Here is a 22,942-nt window from a genome sequence, read left to right as displayed (position 1 = left end):
AAATAATAAAAAAAATGTGAAAAATCTTTTATGGGATTTTTGGAGCTACAAAGGTCTGATTACCATTTCCTTGCATTGTTTGGACCAACAGATCTGAGATATTTTTCAAAAAAATTTAATTTGTGTTCTACTGAATAAAGAAAGAGTAAATGATGAGAGAATTTTCATTTTTGGGTGAAATGTCCTTTTAATGCCATCGCATGGACTACTTTTATGATACTTTTGGATTGTTTTCAAGCCCTTTCCACTGACATTGTATAGAAAGGAGATGCTGTGATGTTCATTAAAACATCTCCTTTTATGTTCTGCATAAAAAAAGACAGTCATATGGGTTTGGAACGACATGACGGTGAGTAAATTATGAGAGATTTAAACATTTTTGGTGAACTATTCTACAGACTGTGTCAGCTAACCTGAAGGCCAGAGTCTGCAGACTCTCTTGCCCTGTCCACAGACACAGAACGCTTGTTCTCAAACATCTTCACCCTCGTCAGCACAGACTGGTGCTTCATGACTGGGTCTTCCTCAGCCTCAGCTGGAAGAGGTGGAAGTGCAGGCTCTGCTGGCTGTGTGATGGACTCTGGTTTGGTAGGGGCCACAAAAGCCTCAGAGTTCATATAACTCCTCTGTGGTGCTTGATTGTAGGAAGGCCTCTGAGAAGGGTCGTAGTACTGTTTGGGGGGTTCAGGGGAGCGGGAGGTAGCTCGAGTGCGATGGAGTGACTCCTGGTCATACGGAGGGAGTGCTTCATATACTCCTGCCTTAGGAGGGGGTGGTTCATCGTGTCGAATCAGCCCGGTACTGGGTTTGCCATAGCGAGGTCGACCCGTGTTGTATCCAGTGTCATGTCGCTGACCGTAGATGCGGTTCGGATCATCCTCATAGGGCAAACGAGGGTCGTATCCAGAGGGATGCTGGGGAATGGTCTGGTGGTCGTACGGTGCCCACTGCTCTTCATATGGAGGCACGCGTCTATCAAAATGTAGGTGAGGATCAAAGTCACGGGCCTTTGGTTCCATGTAGCCCCCATCATAGTGGTACGGCTGGTGGTCATAATCTATATATGGCTTGTCTTCCTGGTAGGTGGGCTGCTGGGAGTTATAGTTGGGCTGCATAGGAACTGGGCTTACTGGCTCATTGCTACGGTAGATCTCCTTCTTGTACATCTGTTGATAAAGCCAAAGGGGCATAATTATAACCTAACAGTACCAAGAAACAAAACTCTATATCACAGCAATCAATTGAATCGAACGAGATGGCAGAAACCAGCGGTGATTAATATTCAGATTAATAGTTGAAGACTGAAGCATAGAGTCAGCAGAAAGACCTGCAATAGAGGAAGACTCAGAGTGGGCAGTTATTGAACAGGTCAAAATGGAGGCAGCCATCACACAAACAGTCAAGAGTTTTAGGAGAGAGATTTGAACTCATTACACCAAAGATGCAAAAGCACTGGGATAAAATAAAAGTCCCACTGTAATTCAAAATAATCCAGTTCAGGCAACATTTTGCTTCAAAAACTAAAGAATATTTTGAGAAGTAGCCTTTAAATAATAATAACAATCAAGGCTATGATATATCTGCACAGCACCACACCTATAACAAATGTTGAGTCAGCTGTTGTAAATGTTGTAAACAGCAAGGCTACTTTTCAAAGTAAGAAAAGGAGGGAGGAAAAAGACCAAAAGTTTTATATATGAAGGTACATACAGGGTTCCCACACCTTTTGACCAACAAATTTCCATTACCTTCCCATTCATTTGTGATTACTCAATGTTACACATACATTACAATAAGGATTTTTTTTAAATCCTTTTGTTTCATACCCATCTGCAAACGAATCATTAAGCCTAATTTGTAAACCGGTATGAAGATTAATTTCAAAATAACGATCACCATGGTCCACGAGCAAATTTAACTCTACATAAGCTCAACACAAGAGAAATAACTAGCCGAATATTTAAGAACAGAGCATAACTAGTGAAATTTATGTTCTCTAAAGAAATTTCCATGACTTTTAGGATTTAAATTTATTCCATCAATAGTCCATGCTCCGACAACACAGATTAAAAATTCCCTGATATCTCCAGGCATTCCATGACCATGGGAACGAAGGCTGTTAAATAAAAATTTGACATTCAAATATTCGTTGAATTTAAGGGGGCTGGGGGGAGCACATTCAAAGGCTAAAATGAACATTCAAAATTTGGATGTGTGCAAAGCACTGATGATGACGACTTACATTATTGGACTAAAGCAGACAAAGTGCAAAAAATACACTGCCTGGCGAAAAGAAATGTCGCTGTTTAGATTAAAATGTTTATGATCTGGTGTTGCTTCAATTGGTCTAGGCTCAGCAATGTTATGCGGGAATAAAATCAAGTCAGCTGAGTACCTGAATGTACTGAATGACCATGTTATCCCATCGATAGATTTTTTTCTTCAAGATTCATCAGGTTCAAATTGTGAGTGGTTCAGTGAGCATGAGGAATCATTTTCACACATGAATTGGCCACCACAGAGTCCTGAACTTAACCCCTTTGGGATGTCTTTGGGAGTGGTTCGACTCTCCAATCGTCAATCCTGCCTTTATCTTGGATTACGGCATACATTTGTCATGGCATTGTTTCGACAACCTTATGCAACCTCACAACATTATTTCAATCCATGCATTATCTTGTATTGATTATGGGAGAGAAGAACCACTCGGCAAAGTCTTCTCCAGCACATCCTAAAGACTTTTAATGGGGTTAATGTCAGGACTCTGTGTTGGCCAATTCATGCGTGACAATTATTCCTCATGCTCCCTGAACCACTCTCACAATTTGAACCCAATGAATCTTGGCATTGTTATCCTGGAATATGCCTGTGTTGTCAAGGAAGAAAAAATCCATAGATGGGATAACCTGACCTTTCAGTACATTCAGATACTCAGCTGACTTCATTTTACTGTCGCATAACATTGCTGAGCCTAGACATGACCAACTGAAGCAACCCCAGATCATAACCGTTATTTAAATACAAACAGTGAGATTTTTTTGGCCAGGCAGTGTATAACAGAATGCGGGTGTCTCAAGACGCATTTTAAATGGTGAATTTCCTTTTAAACTGACACACCATCTGAAATTTTTTTTTGTTATTGCTACCTGAAATTATTTGAAATATAATTAACATTTTGGCCATATTTCAGTTAATTCAATTTCTCAACCCCGTTAACAGCTCTAGTGGGAACCCTGTAAATAAAGATTGTATTAATGCATTTTTTTGCATTCATTGCATCACTAATATCACAAACTCTACTTCAAGCAAAAAACTGAAGTAAATAAACCCAGACATGTCATGCAAAAGTAGGAAGGCAACAGTGAGGACCTGGGCTGGCCTGCAGGTTCTTGAACTACAGTATGATTTGATGCAGCAGGCCTGGGTCGTACCCACTGTTGTTTATGAATGCAGTAATGGACACACAAACACACACACACACACACACACACACACACACACACACACACACACACACACACACACACACACACACACACACACACACACAGAATAGATACTCTCTTTGACAAACACTCTGCACACATGCAGGAGCTAAAGGAAAGCAATGCAGCACACAGGCAGAGCAGACGGCGGTAAGAGGGCACCAGGCTTGGCTGTTAAACTGGGCCGGTTTCAGTCCAGAGCAGGTGGCTGGTGAGGTACCTTGGACTCCGACCCAGGCTGTCCAGATTGGTTGGGGTCAGGAGACGGGGGCTGAGCTAGCTCAGTGGCAGGTGGGAAGAGAGAGCCAGCCTCTGGGCTGAAATCCCCCTGAGAGAGGGTGACCGGGACATCCTTGGCACTCAGAGCCCCTACATTTACATGAACAGCAGGGGGAGCTGTCTCTGCCAGCGGCTCAGGCTGCAGGGGGAGAGATGCCTCTGCTTTCTGTGAAGGTGTTCAGAAATGTTTAATACATGTGGTCAAACCTCACCACTGCACTTCAGCTCAGCTTCATGCTTGTCCTCTCTCTCATCTGACACCAGTACTGCTATAGTATGTTAAAGGAATGTTCCGGTTTAATACAAGTTAAGCTCTATTGACCGCATTTGTGGCCTAATATTGATTACAGCAGAAAATAATTTTGACTTGTCCCTCAGTTAAAGAAAAAGAAGCAACAACTTTTGTTACAGTAATTAGGAATGTGCCACGGTGGTCGACTTGTCATCCAGCAACTGATTGGTCAATTAGCATGGTCGACTACTAACATTATTATAGTTAGTGGTGGTGCTTTTAATGGAAGACACAATTCTCAAATTATTTGACAGATGCAACTCCTTGGAGAGCCTTTTTGCATAATTATAGCTTGCTGTGCTGAAAAGTGAATAGTAGTCAGCACAGAAAAATCTTCCGCAAGACATTTCATCTCTGTAATGCTTTAAGTTTAGTCCATTTATCAATTTGCTACATCAACAATACATTTCAAGACCATCACACTCTTGGATGTTAAATACTCTCCTGTAAGTAATGTTCCCATATTTGTGAGGTGATTTGAGAGATTAAAATGTCTTTTGTGGATTCTGTCCGATACTGCTTAAATAAAACACTTAATCTTGTGAACTTAATGTGAACCTGCATCGTTATTTTACAAATCTGCGCTTTTGAAAGTGCAGTGAGGATCACCCAAAGACTCCCAAGTCCTCTGGTTGCATTGAAGCACGTCATTCTGCATTCAGGATGCGCATCACAATAGTCTCATTCCACCTCGTATAATGTTGAAGTCTTGTGGCTAAATATTTAAAAATGTTTAATGTTTATTGCCTGGGCCTGTGTACTTCCATTGTGCCACAAATGCTATCGATTGAGCTTTACTTGCACTGAACACGGAACATTCCGTAAATATACAAAATAAAGGCCGTGGGGTGATTCTTGGAACCATGTCATGTAATAATTTGCAACTGGACAAGGTTCTGTTTTTAAGGTCATCTGATGCCAGTTTAATTCTACAGTACAATACAACGTTTTGGCTCTCTTGTAACACAAGGTCTAAGACACATTGGATATAATGGTGGCTACTTGAGCCATGTAGATAAACACATTTACAGCAATATATTTAACACTGTAATTCCATCATGCACATAATACTTTCTGGTAATGACATCATTTTGCATGATATGAGGGGGCAGCCACACCACAAGGATGGGCAACTATTACACATACTTAAAACATACAATATCTTCACATTCATCTCCTCGTAAATTATACGTATTGTATCATACTGAGATAAGAGTCACATTGTCTAGGTAGTATATAACAGCCAAGCCATACTATATTTGTTCAAACTCACAGACACACATTCACTGCACACTCACAAATACATACGATAGATACGTGGCAGCAATAAAATACTTGGTCATTGTCACTTCTCTAGTACTGCAATAATACGGTTTTAAAGCACTCCTCCTTCATTAGTGGTGCTAGAACACTTTTCTAACGCACACTACGGCCTCCAGACAACAGGGAAGTGGTACAGCTCGCAGAAACGCTACCTGCTGAGGTGCAGGGGCCTTGAACCCTGCTGGGTCGATGCGGTTCATCGGCTCAGGCTGCAGCGGGGGCTGCTGGTAGTTTCCATATCCAGGAGGTTCCTGAATGACGGGCAGATCCTCCCGAACGGGCTCTGAGGAGCGAGTGATGGCGGGTTCGCTGGGCAGTCCCAGCTCATCATTGAGGGTCTCGTCTAGTTCCTGGTCTGTGTAGGCGCCACCCTCCGTATCTGTGTCCTCATAGTCAGAGGTGTGGCGGCTGTCCGTGCTGTACATACTGTACTCACTGCCAGGGGCAGACAAGTAGGACAGACGGTCATCGTGAAGGTCCAGATCATCGTCAGGAGTGCCATCCGCCTGCAGAGATAGATAGAGGACAGGAGGGAAAGCGGGAAAGAGGAAGACAAAGACATGTAGAGAGAGATTAGTAGGTGAACAAAAGCCTAATTTGGATGGGACTAGTTTACCCTGAAGAGGTTAACTAAATGTGTGATACACCAAACATGTCTGTTTTTCTGGGGTTTTTTCCCACACAACCAAAAATAACAGAGCAAACTACCTACTGTTTCCTCTGCGAAATTTAATCCTGCTCGGATAGGAAGGTCTGTGCTGACAGTTTGGTATTTCTTTCACAACTCTTGTCCTCATTAATTCTGACCTTTGCTGAATACTGTAACTAAAGCTTAATTTCTTGTTACGCTACCTGGTTCAACTTCACTATGGATTTAGACCATTTTGCCAACTTTTGAGTAAAATAACAGCATCCCATACCACCAAAAAGGAAATTAAATTAATAAGAAGAGACCACTCCCGGAAACTGATCAGAATGTCCATTGTCATAGCAGTTTCAGGTATGATCCTATTATTTACATTCTTACCTAAAAGGAATATTCCAGGTTCAATACAAGTTAAGCTTAATCACTAGCAATTATGGCATTATATGGATTACCAAAAAGAAAAAAAGAAAAAGTGAGGCACTTACAATGGAAGTGAATGAGGGCCAATTTTGGAATATTAAAATACTCACTGTTTCAAAAGTATAGCCAAAATATATTAAACATATGCATGTTAAAATAATTTTAGTTTGATAAAATCAATTACTAACATTTCTGTGTAAAAGTATAGCCAATTTTACAACTTGTATAGCCATGATGATGTAATGTCAACAAACCGTAAAATGACTCTAAAAATTATAATTTAAACAACTTAACATCTCAATTAATACATAGAGTTTTAACAGAAGAATTAATATTTGCTTTTATAAAATTGTAAGCTTTACATTTCTGCTTTTAATCCCTCCAAAAAATGGCCCCCACTCACTTCCATTGTAAGTGCCTCACTGTAACTCGATTTTCGCTTTTTTTAAATAAAGAAGGGATGATTCTATATAATAGCTTAATTTGTACTAAACCCAGAATATTCCTTTAGATATGTACATAGCGTTATATATATCACACACCGTATATATGTTATATTTCATTGGGTTTCATGGTGCATTCTTCCAGAGCATGTAAACCAATTGTAACACCTTCATCCAGACAATGCAGACTCCCAACTTAAAAGGAATGATCTGGGTTCAATACAAGTTGAGGTCAATCAACCTTAGTGAAACTCACCTTGCCCTCTGAGACCCACACAAGCTGATTCTGCTGCTGTTGAATGGTCTCCTTTAATGCGCCGTACCATCCATCATTCATGTTGTTCATATTAATGGTGGCTACAGGATAGTGACAGCAAATAGAGATGATAAAATCCCACGAATGAGTCTTTTTACAGCAAAGACCTCAATGTGCTCAAAACTTTTCAAAAAGATTTGTTCATTTAGCAACCTCACCATTCCTTACTGTCCACAGCACAAAACATGGGAGCATCATAGCTCATTTATGTTTCTATTAATTCATATAAAGTGTCTCTGTCAGGTTCTGTCACTTTATGAGTGCACCAAGTGATCTTTGCCCTGTCACATTTACATTTATGAGATCCTTTAATTCAATATGACTTACAAATGAGGATTGCAATAACACACCAGTCTTTATACAGCTCTGCCAAATACACAGTGTGGTTATCTTATTACTGTAATAAAATGAATTACTATGGCTGGCTGCTCAGTGAGGCCATCATCAAATCAAATGTGATGCACAGTTTAATGTAATATTCTGAGGACATGTGACACATTAGAGCTGGGCCCTATTTTTTAAAAGTCTGACTCATTTTGTAAATTCTTCTGATTAAGATTCATTGATTGATTTTGATGAAATTAACATCAAGTTAAACATTACTTTTTTATCACTCTGATCAATTAAGTTGTATCAATTATTATGTTTTTAGTGTAAATGTTTATGTGCACCAGTTCGATGCTATCACCCTAATTTAAATTCTGATTGTGTTCAAGATAAATACAATTAAGGCATTTTTGAAGTAAATATTGTATAATATTGCATTGCCTATGGTTACAACATGACTCACTTCATAATTTAACCTCCAAACATCTTAAGTCATTTGCAATCCAGTGATTTAAAAACGCTTGCTCAACCAAATTATTTAAAAGGTCCAACTTTATTCGCAAATCAGTGATGTGTGCATTGTATTCATGTGCTGAAATATTGCAACACATGACCATGTTGCTGCGTTTTGTAATCTGCATGTCTGGACCTGTAGTTACTCTATTAATAAGACAAGGCTTAGGGATCTTGGGCCGGTTGCATAAACATAGCCATTAACTTAAGATGTCAAAATAATTGGGGACGCCAGCAAAAGCCTGTTGCATTAAACAAGCTCACAGCTAGCTTTAGTTAGACAGTGTAATTCACACAATATTGTGGGAAACGTAAGGCACTGAACGACTTAAAAGAAATAGCAGACAGTGGGCGCCCAACACTATTAGAAGAACACACTGCAAGAATACAACCAGCCCCTGGGTCTAAATTCTGGATATAAATGATATCCCATGGTCTTAATTCATTTCTCTCCATTTCTTCCTTGAGTATAAGGATACACAATTTCTAAAATTCCCTGAGGTTACCTGTGAAGAGATGGTGGTTGTTCTTTCTCAATTTGAGTGCACGGTCATGGAGTTTCCTGGCACTCTTTCTGGACTCAGGACACAGCCTGGTCCTCATGTTCTTTACGCCCTGCTTACTGTCAGGATTCAGGAACACCACGATAGGATACCACTGGGCATAGTTCAGCCGATCCACTGCATTAGGAGTAATGTCCAACACTGCATGCTTATCCTGCACAACACAGATAAAAAACAAACTGTCAGATTAAAGCCAAAACAAAAAAACATTCATCTGTATAATGCGTTGTACCACCAGCAGGGGACAGTGATGTGTCATTCAAAGACAGTGTTTCGTGCATTACATTACATTTACTGTATATGTGTGTCCTCGACGTGTATATTGGAGGGTGTGCATGGGTTCTCACCTGGTCGATAATCTGTTTGATAGTGTGAAGGCGTATGATCCCTGAACTGCGCTGGTCAGTGCCGGCATCTCTGGGTTCACTCTCTACATAAGAAAAAAACAATCCATATAGTAATATACACTTACATTCTTCTTGCTGCGCACTCTCATGCCGTACGTCAGCACCCTCACCCTCATTAGCATACAGTGAGAAGGCAATTCAACATGGATGTGCACATGCACCTGCATACACAATATAAACACCAGCAGATTGTTCACATGTTCTGTGTGTGACATCAGTGTGGTGCAATGCACTTGACTAGGTACAGACAAACAAATATATATTTTTTTAAATGTATATTATTAATTATAAATAGTGTTGGGGGAAAGCATCAGTGCTTGCAAGAGGGTCTGGAATATTTGAAAGAAATAGTTCACCCAAAAATTACAATTCTGTCATAATTTATTCACCCTAACGTCATTCCAAACCCATATGTAAGGGGGGTTCAAGGGAGAGGAGGAGACGAGAACTGGCTAAACAATACAAATAATGTTTAATGATAAACTTAACCAAAAACACACAACTACATAACCACACATAGGGCAGCTGCCTGTAATTCTCTCTCTCTCTAACTCTTATCACCAGCCGCCTATATCACTCGCGTTCCTCATCAGGCTGATTGTGGACCGGGCGAGCGTAGTACCAGCCCGGCCCCGCCCTCCTCCACTTTACACTATAAAACATGCTCAAACACAATATATATATATTTTTTATAAATATCCCGGTCTGTCTTTTCAACATAGTGGCAGTTGATAGTGACTCACTTCATTTATTTAGTTCAAAGTGGCATGCGTGTTCACATAAGAAAGTGCTTTGTTTTCAGCACGTTAAGACTTTAAGAAACAACTTTAATTTCAGGTTGTTTCTCACCAAAATATATCATATGCCTTCAGAACACAAAAAGTTGCAGTGAATACTTTTCTGACACTTTTGTATCCTTTAAGCTTTTAAGTCACTATCAACTGCCATTTTACTGAAAAGCCTGACCGGAATATTCATTAAAACATCTCCTTTTGTGTTGCTCATATGTAAGAAAGCCATATGGGTTTGGAACAACATGAGGGTGAGTAAATTATGACAGAGTTTGTTAGGGGTGGGGACAAATTCTGTTACAAATCGTGATTCTTGAGACAAACTATTTTAAAATTGCTTTTTTAAAATAAAATAAAAAATACACATTTAGATGCAATGATTGATCAATAAATATAGGAAGCTACATTTAGAATCTAACAGCTGTGCACACACATGATCGCCATGTGACTTCAAGAGCTGCGGTTACTTTTAAGCATTTCAGGGAGAAGCATTTAAGCCCATCATTCAGCATCCAGGATGCGCATAAGCAGTTTTGTACCGCTCTGTATTGGAGCTTTTCATGTTTCTTACTTTTCTAACATTAGTAGTTTTGTGGGTCAAGAGGTTATAGTTATTTAGCCTATTTAATTGTTGAATATCTGTTAGTTATCATGTTAAATGGCTGCGCTTAGCATCCATGTGTCCTTATGAAACACATCTGATTGGGTAACATGGACATATAATTCAGCCTAATTATACATATGTTCCTTAACACTGACTAGTCAACTAATAGCTCACACTCTGCACCGACTGGTTGAGTAGTTTTAAATTTGTAGTTTTGCACATCCCTGCCTGTAAATTATGTAAGAAACAACTGTTCTTCAATAGACATTTCTTTCTAAGATCGGGAGGTCTATGGCAATTCCCAGCCCTAAAGTTTGGGTGAACTGTTGCTCAAAGAACACTCACCTTCAAAGAAACTTGTTTCAGTATGTTACAGAGGACAACTAAATAGTCATTATAGACAGAGTAAAGCTAATGTGCACTGATCTTTAGGACCTTAAGCCATTGGTGGCCTTTGACAGCAACATATTATTTAAGATAGCAAGCCTAAATCTGTGCCTCCACTTTACTATAACATGGTGCCTAAATAGCAGCAACTACAGGAAGCCTTTTTAGCAACCAAAAAAAGAAAGAAAAGGAAAAAACAAAAAGAGCCCATTCCAATAGGATCACAAAATAACACAGGAAGCAGGCGCTTGGGATGGGGGAAATCAATGAGCAATGTGCCTTCATCTCCTCTCAAGCATGACTGAAGGGTTGGAGCTGTCGATAGCATGAATACATCTTGGATTTTTTATCTTTTGTTAACATTCCAAGCAGTGTCGATTTGGTGTAACTAAAATAAGGGATGCCATACTGCACAGCCTCTAGTAACTATGGTTACTGATGGGGTGAGCTGATGTGACTATGCAACGTACTTTCCCTTCCATCTGGGTGCTGTGTCTCTGAAAAGCAAATACAGTCATACAGGAACAATGTTATGTAAATAAAGCCAGTGGCCACTCATGGAATCAGTTTACAAGCTGAATTTTAAATGCACTTAGATAACTGAAACTTGAGAGCAGGGCAGCTCATTTGCTCTAATAGCAGCAGTGACTGCTGAAGTGTGCTGAACAGGTAGGTGGATTAGAGTACTGAAGTGCTGAAGCGCTGTTTGGTTTTAGTAAATGAACACTCACTTGCAAGCTCGAACAGATCAGGCACCTCTCTTGCCAGTTTATCTCGTGCCACATCGGCGATTGGCCCAAAGATCACAACAGGCCTCAGGAACCCAGCTAAACAGAACAATGGACAATATAATGCTTTACTTCAAAGAGAACAGGATTTTCTATTGGATTCCTATTCTGAGATTATTCAAGTGTTCTGTTAAATACAGTAGATCTAACAGTTTGTAAAATAATTGCAATTACATTTTTATATCTTCGGAAGAAAATGGGAGTGGAGCTTGCATATGCAAAACTTTTTGCCGTGATGCTAGTGTTATGGGTGGATGCCAGAATTTGTTACAGTATGTGGTTGCTTTGGTGTTCTGGGTGGTTGCTAGGGCATTGCTAGGTGGTTGTTTACTGGCCCAAGTCAAAAGAGTCCAGTGCATATTCTCTTTGATAGTCTGGTCCCTAGATATGGCTTAGGCCACTCCTTCAATGCAAGTCTATTAAACTTCCATGAGTCTGATTGGAAGTCTGATTGTTTAGAATAGTAGCACACCTCTCCTCAATACAAATTTTCAGGTATCATTCATGCCCATAGCACAACAGTGCAGGATGAGTTATAATGCCAAAAGTTTATACTAAATCCTTAAAGGGTTAGTTCCCCCAAAAATGAAAATTCTCTCATGATTTACATATCTTTAAGCCATCCCAGATGTGCATGACTTTCCTTCTTACTGTAAGTAAATCATGAGAGAATTTTCATTTTTAGGTAAACTCATCCTTTTAACTCTAACTATGAACAAAAGTAATAGTGACAGTGATGATTGCCTTAGCAAGCACCACAAATAAAGTATAGATTCATCCCAAGCCTACAAGTAAGCCTGAATTTAGTTTAAATGCAAAATACTCCAACCCTTTAAATTCAAATCTTTAAACCAGTTGCACTCAAATATTTATTTGAAAAACATACATACCCTCCCTAAGAACCACCCTCTCATAAGCAGGGAATTTGGTCTGAACAGGCTGAGCTGACAGATCCTCTTTGCTCTTCCGCAAGTTCCTCTTGGAGCTGCGCAGCCCTCTGAACCTCCAGAAGTCAGCCCGGTCTCCGCCCGCTGTTTTGGGGAGTGTGTACTGCACACTGGAAAGCTGCTCTGCCCTAAAACAAGATGGTCAGCTTTAGCTCAAAGTATATTGCATTTACATATAGAATGACACAACTTGTATACAGTTACATTCTTGCATTATAAACTAAATTTAAAACCAGGGCTGTCAATCGATTAAAGGAATAGTTTACCCAAAAATCTTTCTAATTTATTTTCATTTAACTCATCTTCTTGCCATCCAAGATTTAAATGACTTTCTTCTCCTGCAGAACACAAATTAAGATTTTGAGAATATTTCAGGTCTGTAGCTCCAAAAAGCACAAAGGAAGCATAAAAGAAATCCATATGACTCTATTGGTTAAATCCACATCTTCAGAAGCAATATGATATGAGTGGGTGAGAAACAGATCAATATTTAAGTCATTTTTTTTACGATACAGCTCCACTTTTGGCCCCGACCAGAAGAAGAATGTGGACATGAAAGTTTTTCACCCACACCTATCATATTGCTACTGAAGACATGGATTTACTACTGGAGTCTTATGGATTACTTTTATGTTGCCTTTATATGCTTTTTGGAGCTTCAAAGTTCTGGCCACCATTCACTTGCATTGCATGGACCAACATAGCTGGAATATTCTTCTAAAAATCTTTGTGTTCTGCAGAAGAATAAGGTCATACATATCTGTGATGGACTGATGGTGAGTAACTGATTAAAGTAACATTTTTGGGTGAACTATGCCTTTAAAAATTTTAAATGAATAATTATATGATACGCCAATTAATTAATCTAATAAATCACAATCAATCGCATTGTAATATTTACTGAGCAAGGCCAGTAAATAAAGGTAATTGCCTCACTTCTGTTGCATTGTGTCTCTCTAGTTTTCATCTCCTCTAGTCATACATACTGTGTTTTTAGGATGCCGTGTCATGTTAAATGCTTTTTGAAACTTTAAAAAAAATAAAATAATAAAATCTGTCTCGAGATCCCTGCATTCTCTTGTGTTTGGTCTCGGTCCAGCTGTCATTTAGTGCAAGAGCACATAACTTTTGAAAGGCTATGCTGCCTGCACCCGGGTTTGACGAGGTGTTTTGCCTGTACAGCTGGAGCAAATTGCTGGAATTTATGAGCTGGTCGGGGGCATGATTGTGTAATTTTTCCTCTGCATTATTTTCATATAATTAATCACTAAATGAACGGGTTTAATTGACAGTGCCATTTTAAAACCCAATACTTTATGCTGATCTGTATATATAATGGGGCAGCATGTCAGTTGTCTCTTCCTTCTAGTGCTTCACAGGGCAGTTACCTGTTTTTGTTGGGAATGATGCCTCTCTCCACCTCCTGATGGTTTTTCCCAATGCGGATGGCCAGCCAGGAGCCCAGTTTGCCATTGTAGAGTGTGTCCACCACCCTGAACACCTCTCCCTTATTAAAGCTCAACCCATAAGGAGATTCCTTCTCGTACTCAAAGTGTGTTCTGATGTAGAAGGAGTCGCCCACATCAGATTCTACTATCCGCCGGTACACTGGAGGACAGAACATGTAAACAGTTTAGCAGCCATTATACAAAATATTTGATATTTGATAGCAGAATGTCAAGACTGACCAATCAGAATCAAGTATTCCAGAGAGACTTGCAATAATTGAGAATGCATTGAATAAATAATTAACCAATGCATGAAATTTATGTGTATCTGCTTACCGTCCTTTTTCTTCTGAGCCAGGATGGTGACCTCTTCACCTCTGGGCAGGTCCAGAAGGAACAGCACCGCTTCCTCACGAATGATGTTTGCAAAATCAACATTGTTCACCTACGAACATGAGAAGGAGACGAAAACAGGCTTTAGATCTCTGCGGTGTTGTAACCTAACAATACAATGTTTATTTGCATTGGAAGAGGAGAGTAAAAGAGAGTGCAAATCCACTTTTCCTTATCCGTGTTTCTGCTGTATCTGAAAGTTACTGTGACGAGGAGGAGGGTGTGGCCAGGCCTTGAGGATGCACGCCCAGCCCTGAATTGTTCTAATCAGCTGGGAGTGGGATAAAGATGAGCCGGAGGTGCCAGTTCGAGAGAGAGAGAGAGAGAGAGAGAGACACATGCAGCCACTGTGTGTGTGCATCTGTGTTAAAGTTGATTTATGCCATTAAAAGTTTTGTTGACTGCTGAGCCGTTCCTCCTTGCCCATCCTTACAGTCACAAAATCAGGGAAAAAGAGGAGAGGTGAACGTTCAGTAACATCTGGCAAATGTCCAGAGAAATGTCTGGAGAGGAAAACAAAGAGCTAGAAGCTTCACAGTGGGGTAGGTCCTGGAATCTAAGGAGTGTGTGTTTGTGCAGCAGGGAAGAGAAATATACGCACGCGGCACACACACACACACACACACAGTGATGACCTGCACTGGAACGGGTGTGGGAGAGACACAAAGCAATCTATGTTTCATTAAAATGTGGCTATGTGATAAACACGCCTAAATGAGTCTGACTTAGATTCTCTGTTTTACACAACTACTGACAATAGCGTAAGACCACTGGAGGCTTGAGTTGTGGAAGACCACAATAAGAGCCATTGTGTGTCCACAGGCTAAACAAAGGAAAGATGGAAAAGAGAAGAGTCAGGCACTGAGTCAGAGCAGGAGTATGTCATGATTATTTTTGCCCGCAGCCACAGGGTCATATAGTGTCTTCATATTTTTCGGAAGAAAAAGTGGGATGTTGCACAGTGTTACAGTACAGAGATTAGTAAACGGAAGACTTTCACACATGCTTTCTTTTCTTAGACTAAGATTAAGGTGGCTACTTTAACTGTTCCACAGGGTGTATATTTCAAGGTGAAGTGTGCAGCTGCGTCTCTACATTAGGGGCAAGTGGGGCTAAGCCCCGCCAAAGGTGGCGCTGTTGTGCAAATTGCATGGCATCGTCATACATTTATTTTAAGAAATAATACAACTTAAACATGTTTTAATGTCCATTATACAAGAAAAATATATATATTATTTTGAGAAATTCTCTTATTATTAAGGTATGTTGTGAAAAGGCCATTTAATCGTTCTCATTTGCGATGCGTGGGCCTAGCCCTTCATCCTCAATGTTAATCAACAGAGATCTGGAGAATTGCATGCACATACACAAGCTTTCAACGATGGCCTGAGGGGCTAGTTTGCCTTTGCCCCTGAGCCAATCAAAAGCTTCAATAATATTTACATTTATGCATTTTAAAGATGCTTTTATCCAAAGTGACTTAGTTCACTTATTACAGGGACAATCCCCCTGGAGCCTTGCACAAGGATACAATGGTAGTGGCTGTGGGGATTGAACCAGCAACCTTCTGATTACCAGTTCTGTGCTTTAGCCCACTACACCACCACCACTCCTAATATTTATGTCAAGCTGTTGACATGAGCATAGGAAGTTACCGAGTGCAGAGTATATCTGCGTAGTGAACATCATTGGTAATTTTTAAAAGCAATTTTATTTCTCTAATGGTTGGATTAGTTAAAGTGCACCATTCTTCACTTCAACGAATTATATGCCATTGCGTTAAGGTGTTGTGTTGTTTGGTGCATTGGTTTGAATTAGATTACAATGACTGATATATATTGGAAGTATGCAGTCATTTTGATTAGTTTTGTTATGCTGTTCAATCAAGTTAGTGAATATGCACACCCTTTGACAATTTGTCTATTTGTGGTTTACTTTCACGTTTACTTGAGCTTTTTGACGTGGATGTGCTGGGATGAAACAAGGATATCAACAGTGCTTGTTGTCATGTTGTACTTCAACACACCATCACATTGTGTACAGAAAATACTAATGTTCACTTATAGAAAAGTGCTTCAACATTGTTTACATTGAGCCTGCTTCCTCTCTGATCTGTGCGCCATCTTTGCGGCTCTTCTTCTGTGAAGTGGATAAAACATGACACGCCCTGCCCTCGCCCTCATTGTTTGGACTGTCCCAAACTCATGCCACTGGTTAAACCAAAAGTTGACATGTTGAACTGATCAAACAACCAGAGCCACCGTGTTTACAATCCTTGGGGTAATCCACCTAACTATGGCTAATCACTGCACATTAAACTAAGACAATAGGCACTTTCCCACCTATAGTCCTGGTACTTTTCCCTTAGTAGCTTTCTAGAAGTGAACTCTTACGAGGAATGGGACACCAGAGAATTTTCTCCTGCATTCGCACTCACGAAGTAACCACCATGATGATGTCATCTAGTATCGACCATTTTTATTCTAACATTATTTGCATGACGTTTTAATAGCAACAACAAAATCAACAACACTATCGGAGAATGCCGGGATCGGAGCTAAACTTTTGTTTGTTTAGGACTGGTATATATGAACTTTGGCTGCATCAGAAAATGTAGGCAGCTGCCTTGTCGGTCAATGGTTTAAACAACAGGGTTTTTGGAAGAATTATTTCATCCTACCTTCATTCATCCTTATACAGCATCCGAAGGCATTTTCCAGTTTTCGGACACAGTCTGTGTGACAAGGTTACAGTTTAAACTGAGTGCATGAGCCACATGTGCGGTGCTCTGTGCTTAAGCTGGAGTAAGAGCTGTACGTGCTGAACTCTGCCGACAACATGTTGGAAATGCACTATAAACCTATTTATCAACAAAATCTTTTATAATAAAGGCTTTTATGACTCAGCATTAATTACTGTACTGAAATACACACTCATTGACTTAAAAAATACATCTTGATGCAAGTTCACCACGCAGTAACAGGCACGCAATACTTCCTTCACGTTAACTACATTTAATGATGTTTGGTGAATAATAAAGTTAAATTAACCACTCTCGATAAACATCTGATTATTTATATCCATCGTCTCAGGAAAATGTAAATGTAGTAATCCAGAATTCACTTTATTTTCTGTGCAGTCACAGAGTACAGATGCAATAAACACTCGAAGCAGGTCTCCCAGTGTGGTCACACACACGCACGCACACAAGCACACACGCACGCGAAATGGGTGATCTTTTGTTTATTGTAAGTTAATTCTGTTAAGGGAATTATACAATTTGCGCAGTCATCTAAGTAGCAGGCTAGATTTGTTTCAGATTTCCACCTGTAAATCTCTTTGCAAATACTTTAAATGATGCTAGATACTGTACATCCTGCAGCATACTGCCTAGCCTTAACATACAGTAGATTTAACTTGTGATCTTAGGCCATGTCCACACCAACACGTTTTTGTTTGAAAACGCATCCATTTCTCCATGTTTTGCCCTTCCGTCCACACTGAGATGGTGTTTTTGTCAGCAAAAACTGAGCTTTTTGAAAATGCTCTCCCAAGTGGATTCATTTGAAAATGCAGTCTTCATGTTGCAGTGTGAAAAATGGAAATATCTGAAAACGGTGACGTATTTGTTGGATAGTCATGTGATCCATTCAACCAAATCAATCATGATGGCGGCCTGTGTTACAGCGGCTCTGTTGTGCTTGATATTCACTTCGCTAGCATATTTAAAGATAAATATTACTTTGTACAACTTTCACATTGCATTCCTTCAAATGCGAGGGGAAGTTTACTCGGAACTGGTGTCCGGCGATGGAACACAAAGACAATTGCATTTCAGACCGTACATGCAATGGCGATTTTCGTATGTGCAGTTAGGGGTTTTAAGCATTTTCTTTAGTTTCAGTGTGGACGAGCAACTTTTGGAAAACGCTTGAAAATGGCAGTATGGACAGAAAGACTTTCGAAAACTAAAATGCTGATATCAAATTTATCCAGATAAATGTAGCCTTAGTAAATGGACAAGTCCTGTGGACATTCTCACCCTGAGTATCTGGTCTCCCTCCTCCAGGCCTTCTTTGGCAGCAGGACTGTCCTCCAGCACACCAGCCACAAAGATTCCTACATCATTACCTCCCGCCAGCCGCAATCCTACGCTTTCTCCCTTCTTGAACTTCACCAGCTTCATACTAGGCCTGGTAACAGAAAAAAATGGGTCAGTCCCTGAACAGGAGCATTTTGTGTGGCCTGTTGATTTATGGTAATAAAATTATGAAACACAGAATCACAACTTATAACATTTTGATAAAGTCACATCAGGAGTGCTAGCATGTATAAACCAGATGTCATTTGTCTTGTACACCTTCAGTGGGCAAGTAATTTCATGTACACTAGAAAGGGCACTTCCGCTTCCACATGGGAGAATGGCATGACTGCAGAATATAATACTTACCGGAGGATGCTGTCATCATGGGCGGCACTGGGCACAGGGGCATCTGATGGGCTCACTGGCAGATCGACATCAGGTTGTCCAGGCTGCGCATATAGTGGCTTTGGCTCTACACACCCATAAACACACATTTCTGTTAGACATTTCTGTTAGAGGACAAACATCGGTAACACAAACATCTTTTAAAACAGATTCAGAGAGTAAGGAGAGACCAGCAGCTAAAGAGTGAGACAGGATGAAAGAGACATAAAGATCAACCAGATATCGTTACAATAATACAATTCCGGACTTCTCATATTGCCCTTATAAAATTGCCAATTTGATTTGTCTGTAATAAAATAACTTGTTTCTGATTAATGCTGTTGAGAGACAGGAGTGTTTGGAGACTAAGGTGAATGGGCTAATTAGAGAATGTGAAGAACCAGAGGGGAGGAAAGTCAGATCAGGATGGAGGAGTGGACAGCAGCTCCGTTAAGGAGAGAAAACTAGATTAGTCGTGGGAATGTGGGAGTTGGAGTTAAGCCCCTTTCATAGTGACAGCAACTTGCAGTCAGCAACCAGTCATTCGATCTACGTTGACATGAGCGACAATGACCATTGACAAGTTGAGAAAAGCGATATGATGCAGCGACTACAAATGGGAATGAGGACAGTAGCGCTCACATGATCTCCTGTGAAAGACTGAAATTGAATGTAGGTAAAACAGAGAAGACTTTAATATTACTGTGCAAAATGTCACTGTTCTATTTAATTTGTCTCTGCCCACAAGCAGGGATATAATAAAAAAAATAAATTAGGTGTGCAAAAATCGTGTCAGAAATTGCCTGCATTCTTAAGAGTAAAATGCTCATAAAGCATAGCATGACGCATTAAGAAATTCATTATGAAATTTATATACAAACACTTTCCCCTGCAGAATACTGATTCCTTGTCAAAATATAATAAAAAAATGTATACTGGCAATACATCTAATTTGTGATCACACTTTCAAAAGCTTTGGCCTGTTGCAAAGCCCACCAATAACTTTAGGGCATCCAGTGGCAGGAACACCTACCAGTGACAAGATGTATAGCGGCCTAGTGACCTTGTCATTGACAAATCACTGTCATTGTGAATGTGGCTTAAAGTGCAATACAGAAAAATGTAAAACAGCGAGAAAAAGATAGGTGAGACAATATATTAGGAAAGCAGAAGGAAAGGTATTTGACAGGTGGAGGTGAAGAGTCTCGACCTGGCAGTGGAAAGATCTGTTTGTCCCCGGGCTGTTCAGTGGATGGAGCCAGAAGTGCATCATCAGCCATCTTAACTGGGGTGGACACAGCCGATGGTTTAGAGGTGCGCTCCTCTTCACGACTCCTGTGACTACAGACACACACAGCTCAGTCACACACTGCAGCTGATTGTAATGCACAGGAATCTGACAAGTAACATGGACAAGAACTTTTCTATGAGCATCAAGATTTTAGGTTTCAATCTAAATTAACATATAATAAAAAAAGATAAAGAACTATCAAAATAAAGATTATTGAAAGTTGTTGTGAATGAATCGCCATCAAATAACTCAATAATAGATTGAATATTCGATTTATTTACTGATAAATGTCCACACGAGCAGACACAGTGACGAAAAAAGAATGCCTGTGGGCCAAGTTAGTAAACATGTATAATGTCAAAGCGCTTTTGATCAACGGTGGCATTTCACTGTACATATGAATTTGGTCAGCAAATTCATTACTCAGTTTCAGAGTACATGTCAACCATTATATTTGCTCCACATGGATATGAGAATGTCCCTAAGGGAGAGTATGTAAAACAAGCTGAATGGAAACAACGAGTAGAGAAGGAACAAACAAGTAAATGTACAATGCTTCAAACCAACAGGGATACAGACTGCCCATTAGACAGCACCAGATGCAAGTTTTCATAATTTCTCTTGTTAAATATTAAACATAAGGACAGATGTTAGAGCTTCTTGTGAAAGCTGTGAACACCAACCTTAAAGGAAAGCTCCGGGTTCGGTACGAATTAAGCTCAATCGACAGTATTTGTGGTATAATGTTGATAACCACAACATTTTATTTTGACTTGTCCCTCCTTTTGTTTAAAAAATGGAAAAATCGAGGTTACAGTAGGTGCTTACAATGGAAGTGAATGGAAACCAATTTTGGAAGCTTACAAATTTATAAAGCATTTGCATTCATTCTTCTGATAAAACTTGTGTATTATTTGAGCGGTTAAGTTATTTGAGCTGTAAATCGTCATTTTTACAGTCCTTTTAGGGTTGTAGAGTTTGGTGACATTATATTATTATCATGGCAACAAATTTGTAAAACTGGCTGTAACTTTACACAGTAAAGGTTAGTAAGTGATTTTATCACGCTAAAATCATGTTAACACACATACTGTTTACATCTGTGGCTTTACTTTTTAAACAGCGAGTATTTTAAAATTCCAAAAATGGCCCCCATTCACTTCCATCGTAAGTGCCTCACTGGAACACAGATTTTTGCTTCTTTTTTTTTTATTTAAAGAAAAAAAAGGGTAAGTCAAAAATAATTTTTGTGGTAATCAATATTATGCCACAAATTCTGTCATTTAAGCTTATCTTGTATTGAACCCGAATATTCCTTTATTAGCAACGTTTCAGATATTTTGAATGCCGATTACTACTAGTAAGGGCCGATGAAAATATCTACACAATTTTATTATTAGCATTCAGACAGGAAAGAGAATATTCTCTAATACTCCCTAAATCTTAAAAAATGCTGTGCCTGCTAAATAAATTAAAACAAATATATTTGTTTCTGACCATTCCAAGAACACAAAAATTAAATGCTAGTCTGTTAGAATGAATCAACAAAGAAAGAAAAATGAACCCTTATTTCTTGGCAGTGTAGGCAACTTTGTCCTAAATCTCTGATGTCCTGGAAATGCACAAATACACACTGACACACACACAAAGGCCTACATAAATCCCAGGGTCTCTTTTCCTCTGTTGATTTTTCTCTGCACTAACACATCCATCACACACCCACACATCAGCCAAATCCCTCTTTCCTCTCATCTCTCTCTCCTGTGTTTGCTCCTCATGTGACCCACTATAATCTCACTGAAACTCCTATGTGTGCATTTCATTTCAATTCCATTTGTTTCCCTGCAAGTTTCAGAACAATAACTGACCCCCTATAAACAGTATGCATATATTACCTAACTTAAATTAATTTGACCAACACTACAGTAATATGTGGGGGGAGAGAGATTTAAAAATCGCAAATATTTGCCTTGCATGCATAAAAATATAGCACATGCAGCAAAACCGCTATTTGTTTCATGGCCTTGTTCACCACTTTAATATATCTAAACCACTTATAAATCAATTAATTAATTAGAACCTAAATATCTTGCAAATATGTTTTAGAATACAAACCTGTTGGATAAATAGATCATTAGGATCGAGTCATCTAAAATACATAGGGGTCACTCCAAACATAGCAAGAATGAATGCTAGATATTATCTCTGAAAGAATGTAACTGACTGAAACTATGTGGAATAACCCATCTGGTGATGTACATTGAATGGAGTTGTCTCTTGTGTGCCAAGGTCAATGAACATGCATGAAAATTAATACAGGCCCATTTCTACATTACAGACTCGACACCCTTGGGCAGTTTCCACAAACACACAAACACCTAAGTACACAGAGCTCGTTACCTCTGTGTTACCAGCTCAAACTGACACAACACATGCTAATTGTACAATAAGCACATATGAATGCACCATATCAAATGCATTGCAAGTGCTTCAATGAAACTCAGGTGCAACCTAAAACACCTACATAGAAGACAAGACCCACACAATTAAAGACTATGAAACAACTACACAAAAACACATATATACAACAAATCAACCTAATATCATGCACTCAGACTCCATCTACAAATACTACCCACTGTATACAGAGCACAGCACTTACAGCGGGAGTATTCTGGTGAGAAAAGTGCCAGTCCGCCTGTGCAAAGACAGAGCAGTTATTCAGAGGAGAGCAACCGATGCATGGCTCTGAGATATTAATCTGGCTCACTGACAAACGTGTACTGGTATATCATTCCTCAAAATGCCTCC

At 39.5% G+C, this 22,942-nt stretch overlaps 1 protein-coding gene across 9 annotated transcripts in view; it reads right to left on the bottom strand.

Moving 5' to 3' along the window:
• LOC127620185 (tight junction protein ZO-1-like) overlaps positions 1–22,942 on the bottom strand; it is a 162,398-nt gene that overhangs the window by 10,363 nt on the left and 129,093 nt on the right. For 4 of the 9 annotated variants that reach the window (XM_052093351.1, XM_052093504.1, XM_052093579.1 and 1 more), the window contains 14 exons: positions 20,051–20,181; positions 18,823–18,928; positions 18,415–18,565; positions 14,316–14,424; positions 13,920–14,139; positions 12,475–12,659; positions 11,528–11,623; positions 11,267–11,293; positions 8,955–9,037; positions 8,551–8,761; positions 7,145–7,245; positions 5,532–5,885; positions 3,706–3,930; positions 414–1,166 (listed from right to left, as the gene is read on the bottom strand). In XM_052093351.1, coding sequence (XP_051949311.1) covers positions 414–1,166; positions 3,706–3,930; positions 5,532–5,885; positions 7,145–7,245; positions 8,551–8,761; positions 8,955–9,037; positions 11,267–11,293; positions 11,528–11,623; positions 12,475–12,659; positions 13,920–14,139; positions 14,316–14,424; positions 18,415–18,565; positions 18,823–18,928; positions 20,051–20,181 — 2,752 coding nt within the window. The remainder of the gene's footprint in view (positions 1–413; positions 1,167–3,705; positions 3,931–5,531; positions 5,886–7,144; positions 7,246–8,550; positions 8,762–8,954; positions 9,038–11,266; positions 11,294–11,527; positions 11,624–12,474; positions 12,660–13,919; positions 14,140–14,315; positions 14,425–18,414; positions 18,566–18,822; positions 18,929–20,050; positions 20,182–22,942) is intronic. The other 5 variants (XM_052093429.1, XM_052093636.1, XM_052093808.1 and 2 more) reach the window with 3 other exon arrangements.

The sequence above is a fragment of the Xyrauchen texanus genome, chromosome 1, assembly GCF_025860055.1.
Source record: "Xyrauchen texanus isolate HMW12.3.18 chromosome 1, RBS_HiC_50CHRs, whole genome shotgun sequence".
In the NCBI taxonomy this organism is placed as follows: Eukaryota; Metazoa; Chordata; class Actinopteri; order Cypriniformes; family Catostomidae; genus Xyrauchen; species Xyrauchen texanus.
Note: the sequence above shows the minus strand (reverse complement) of the source record. Positions and strands in the feature narration are given on the sequence as shown.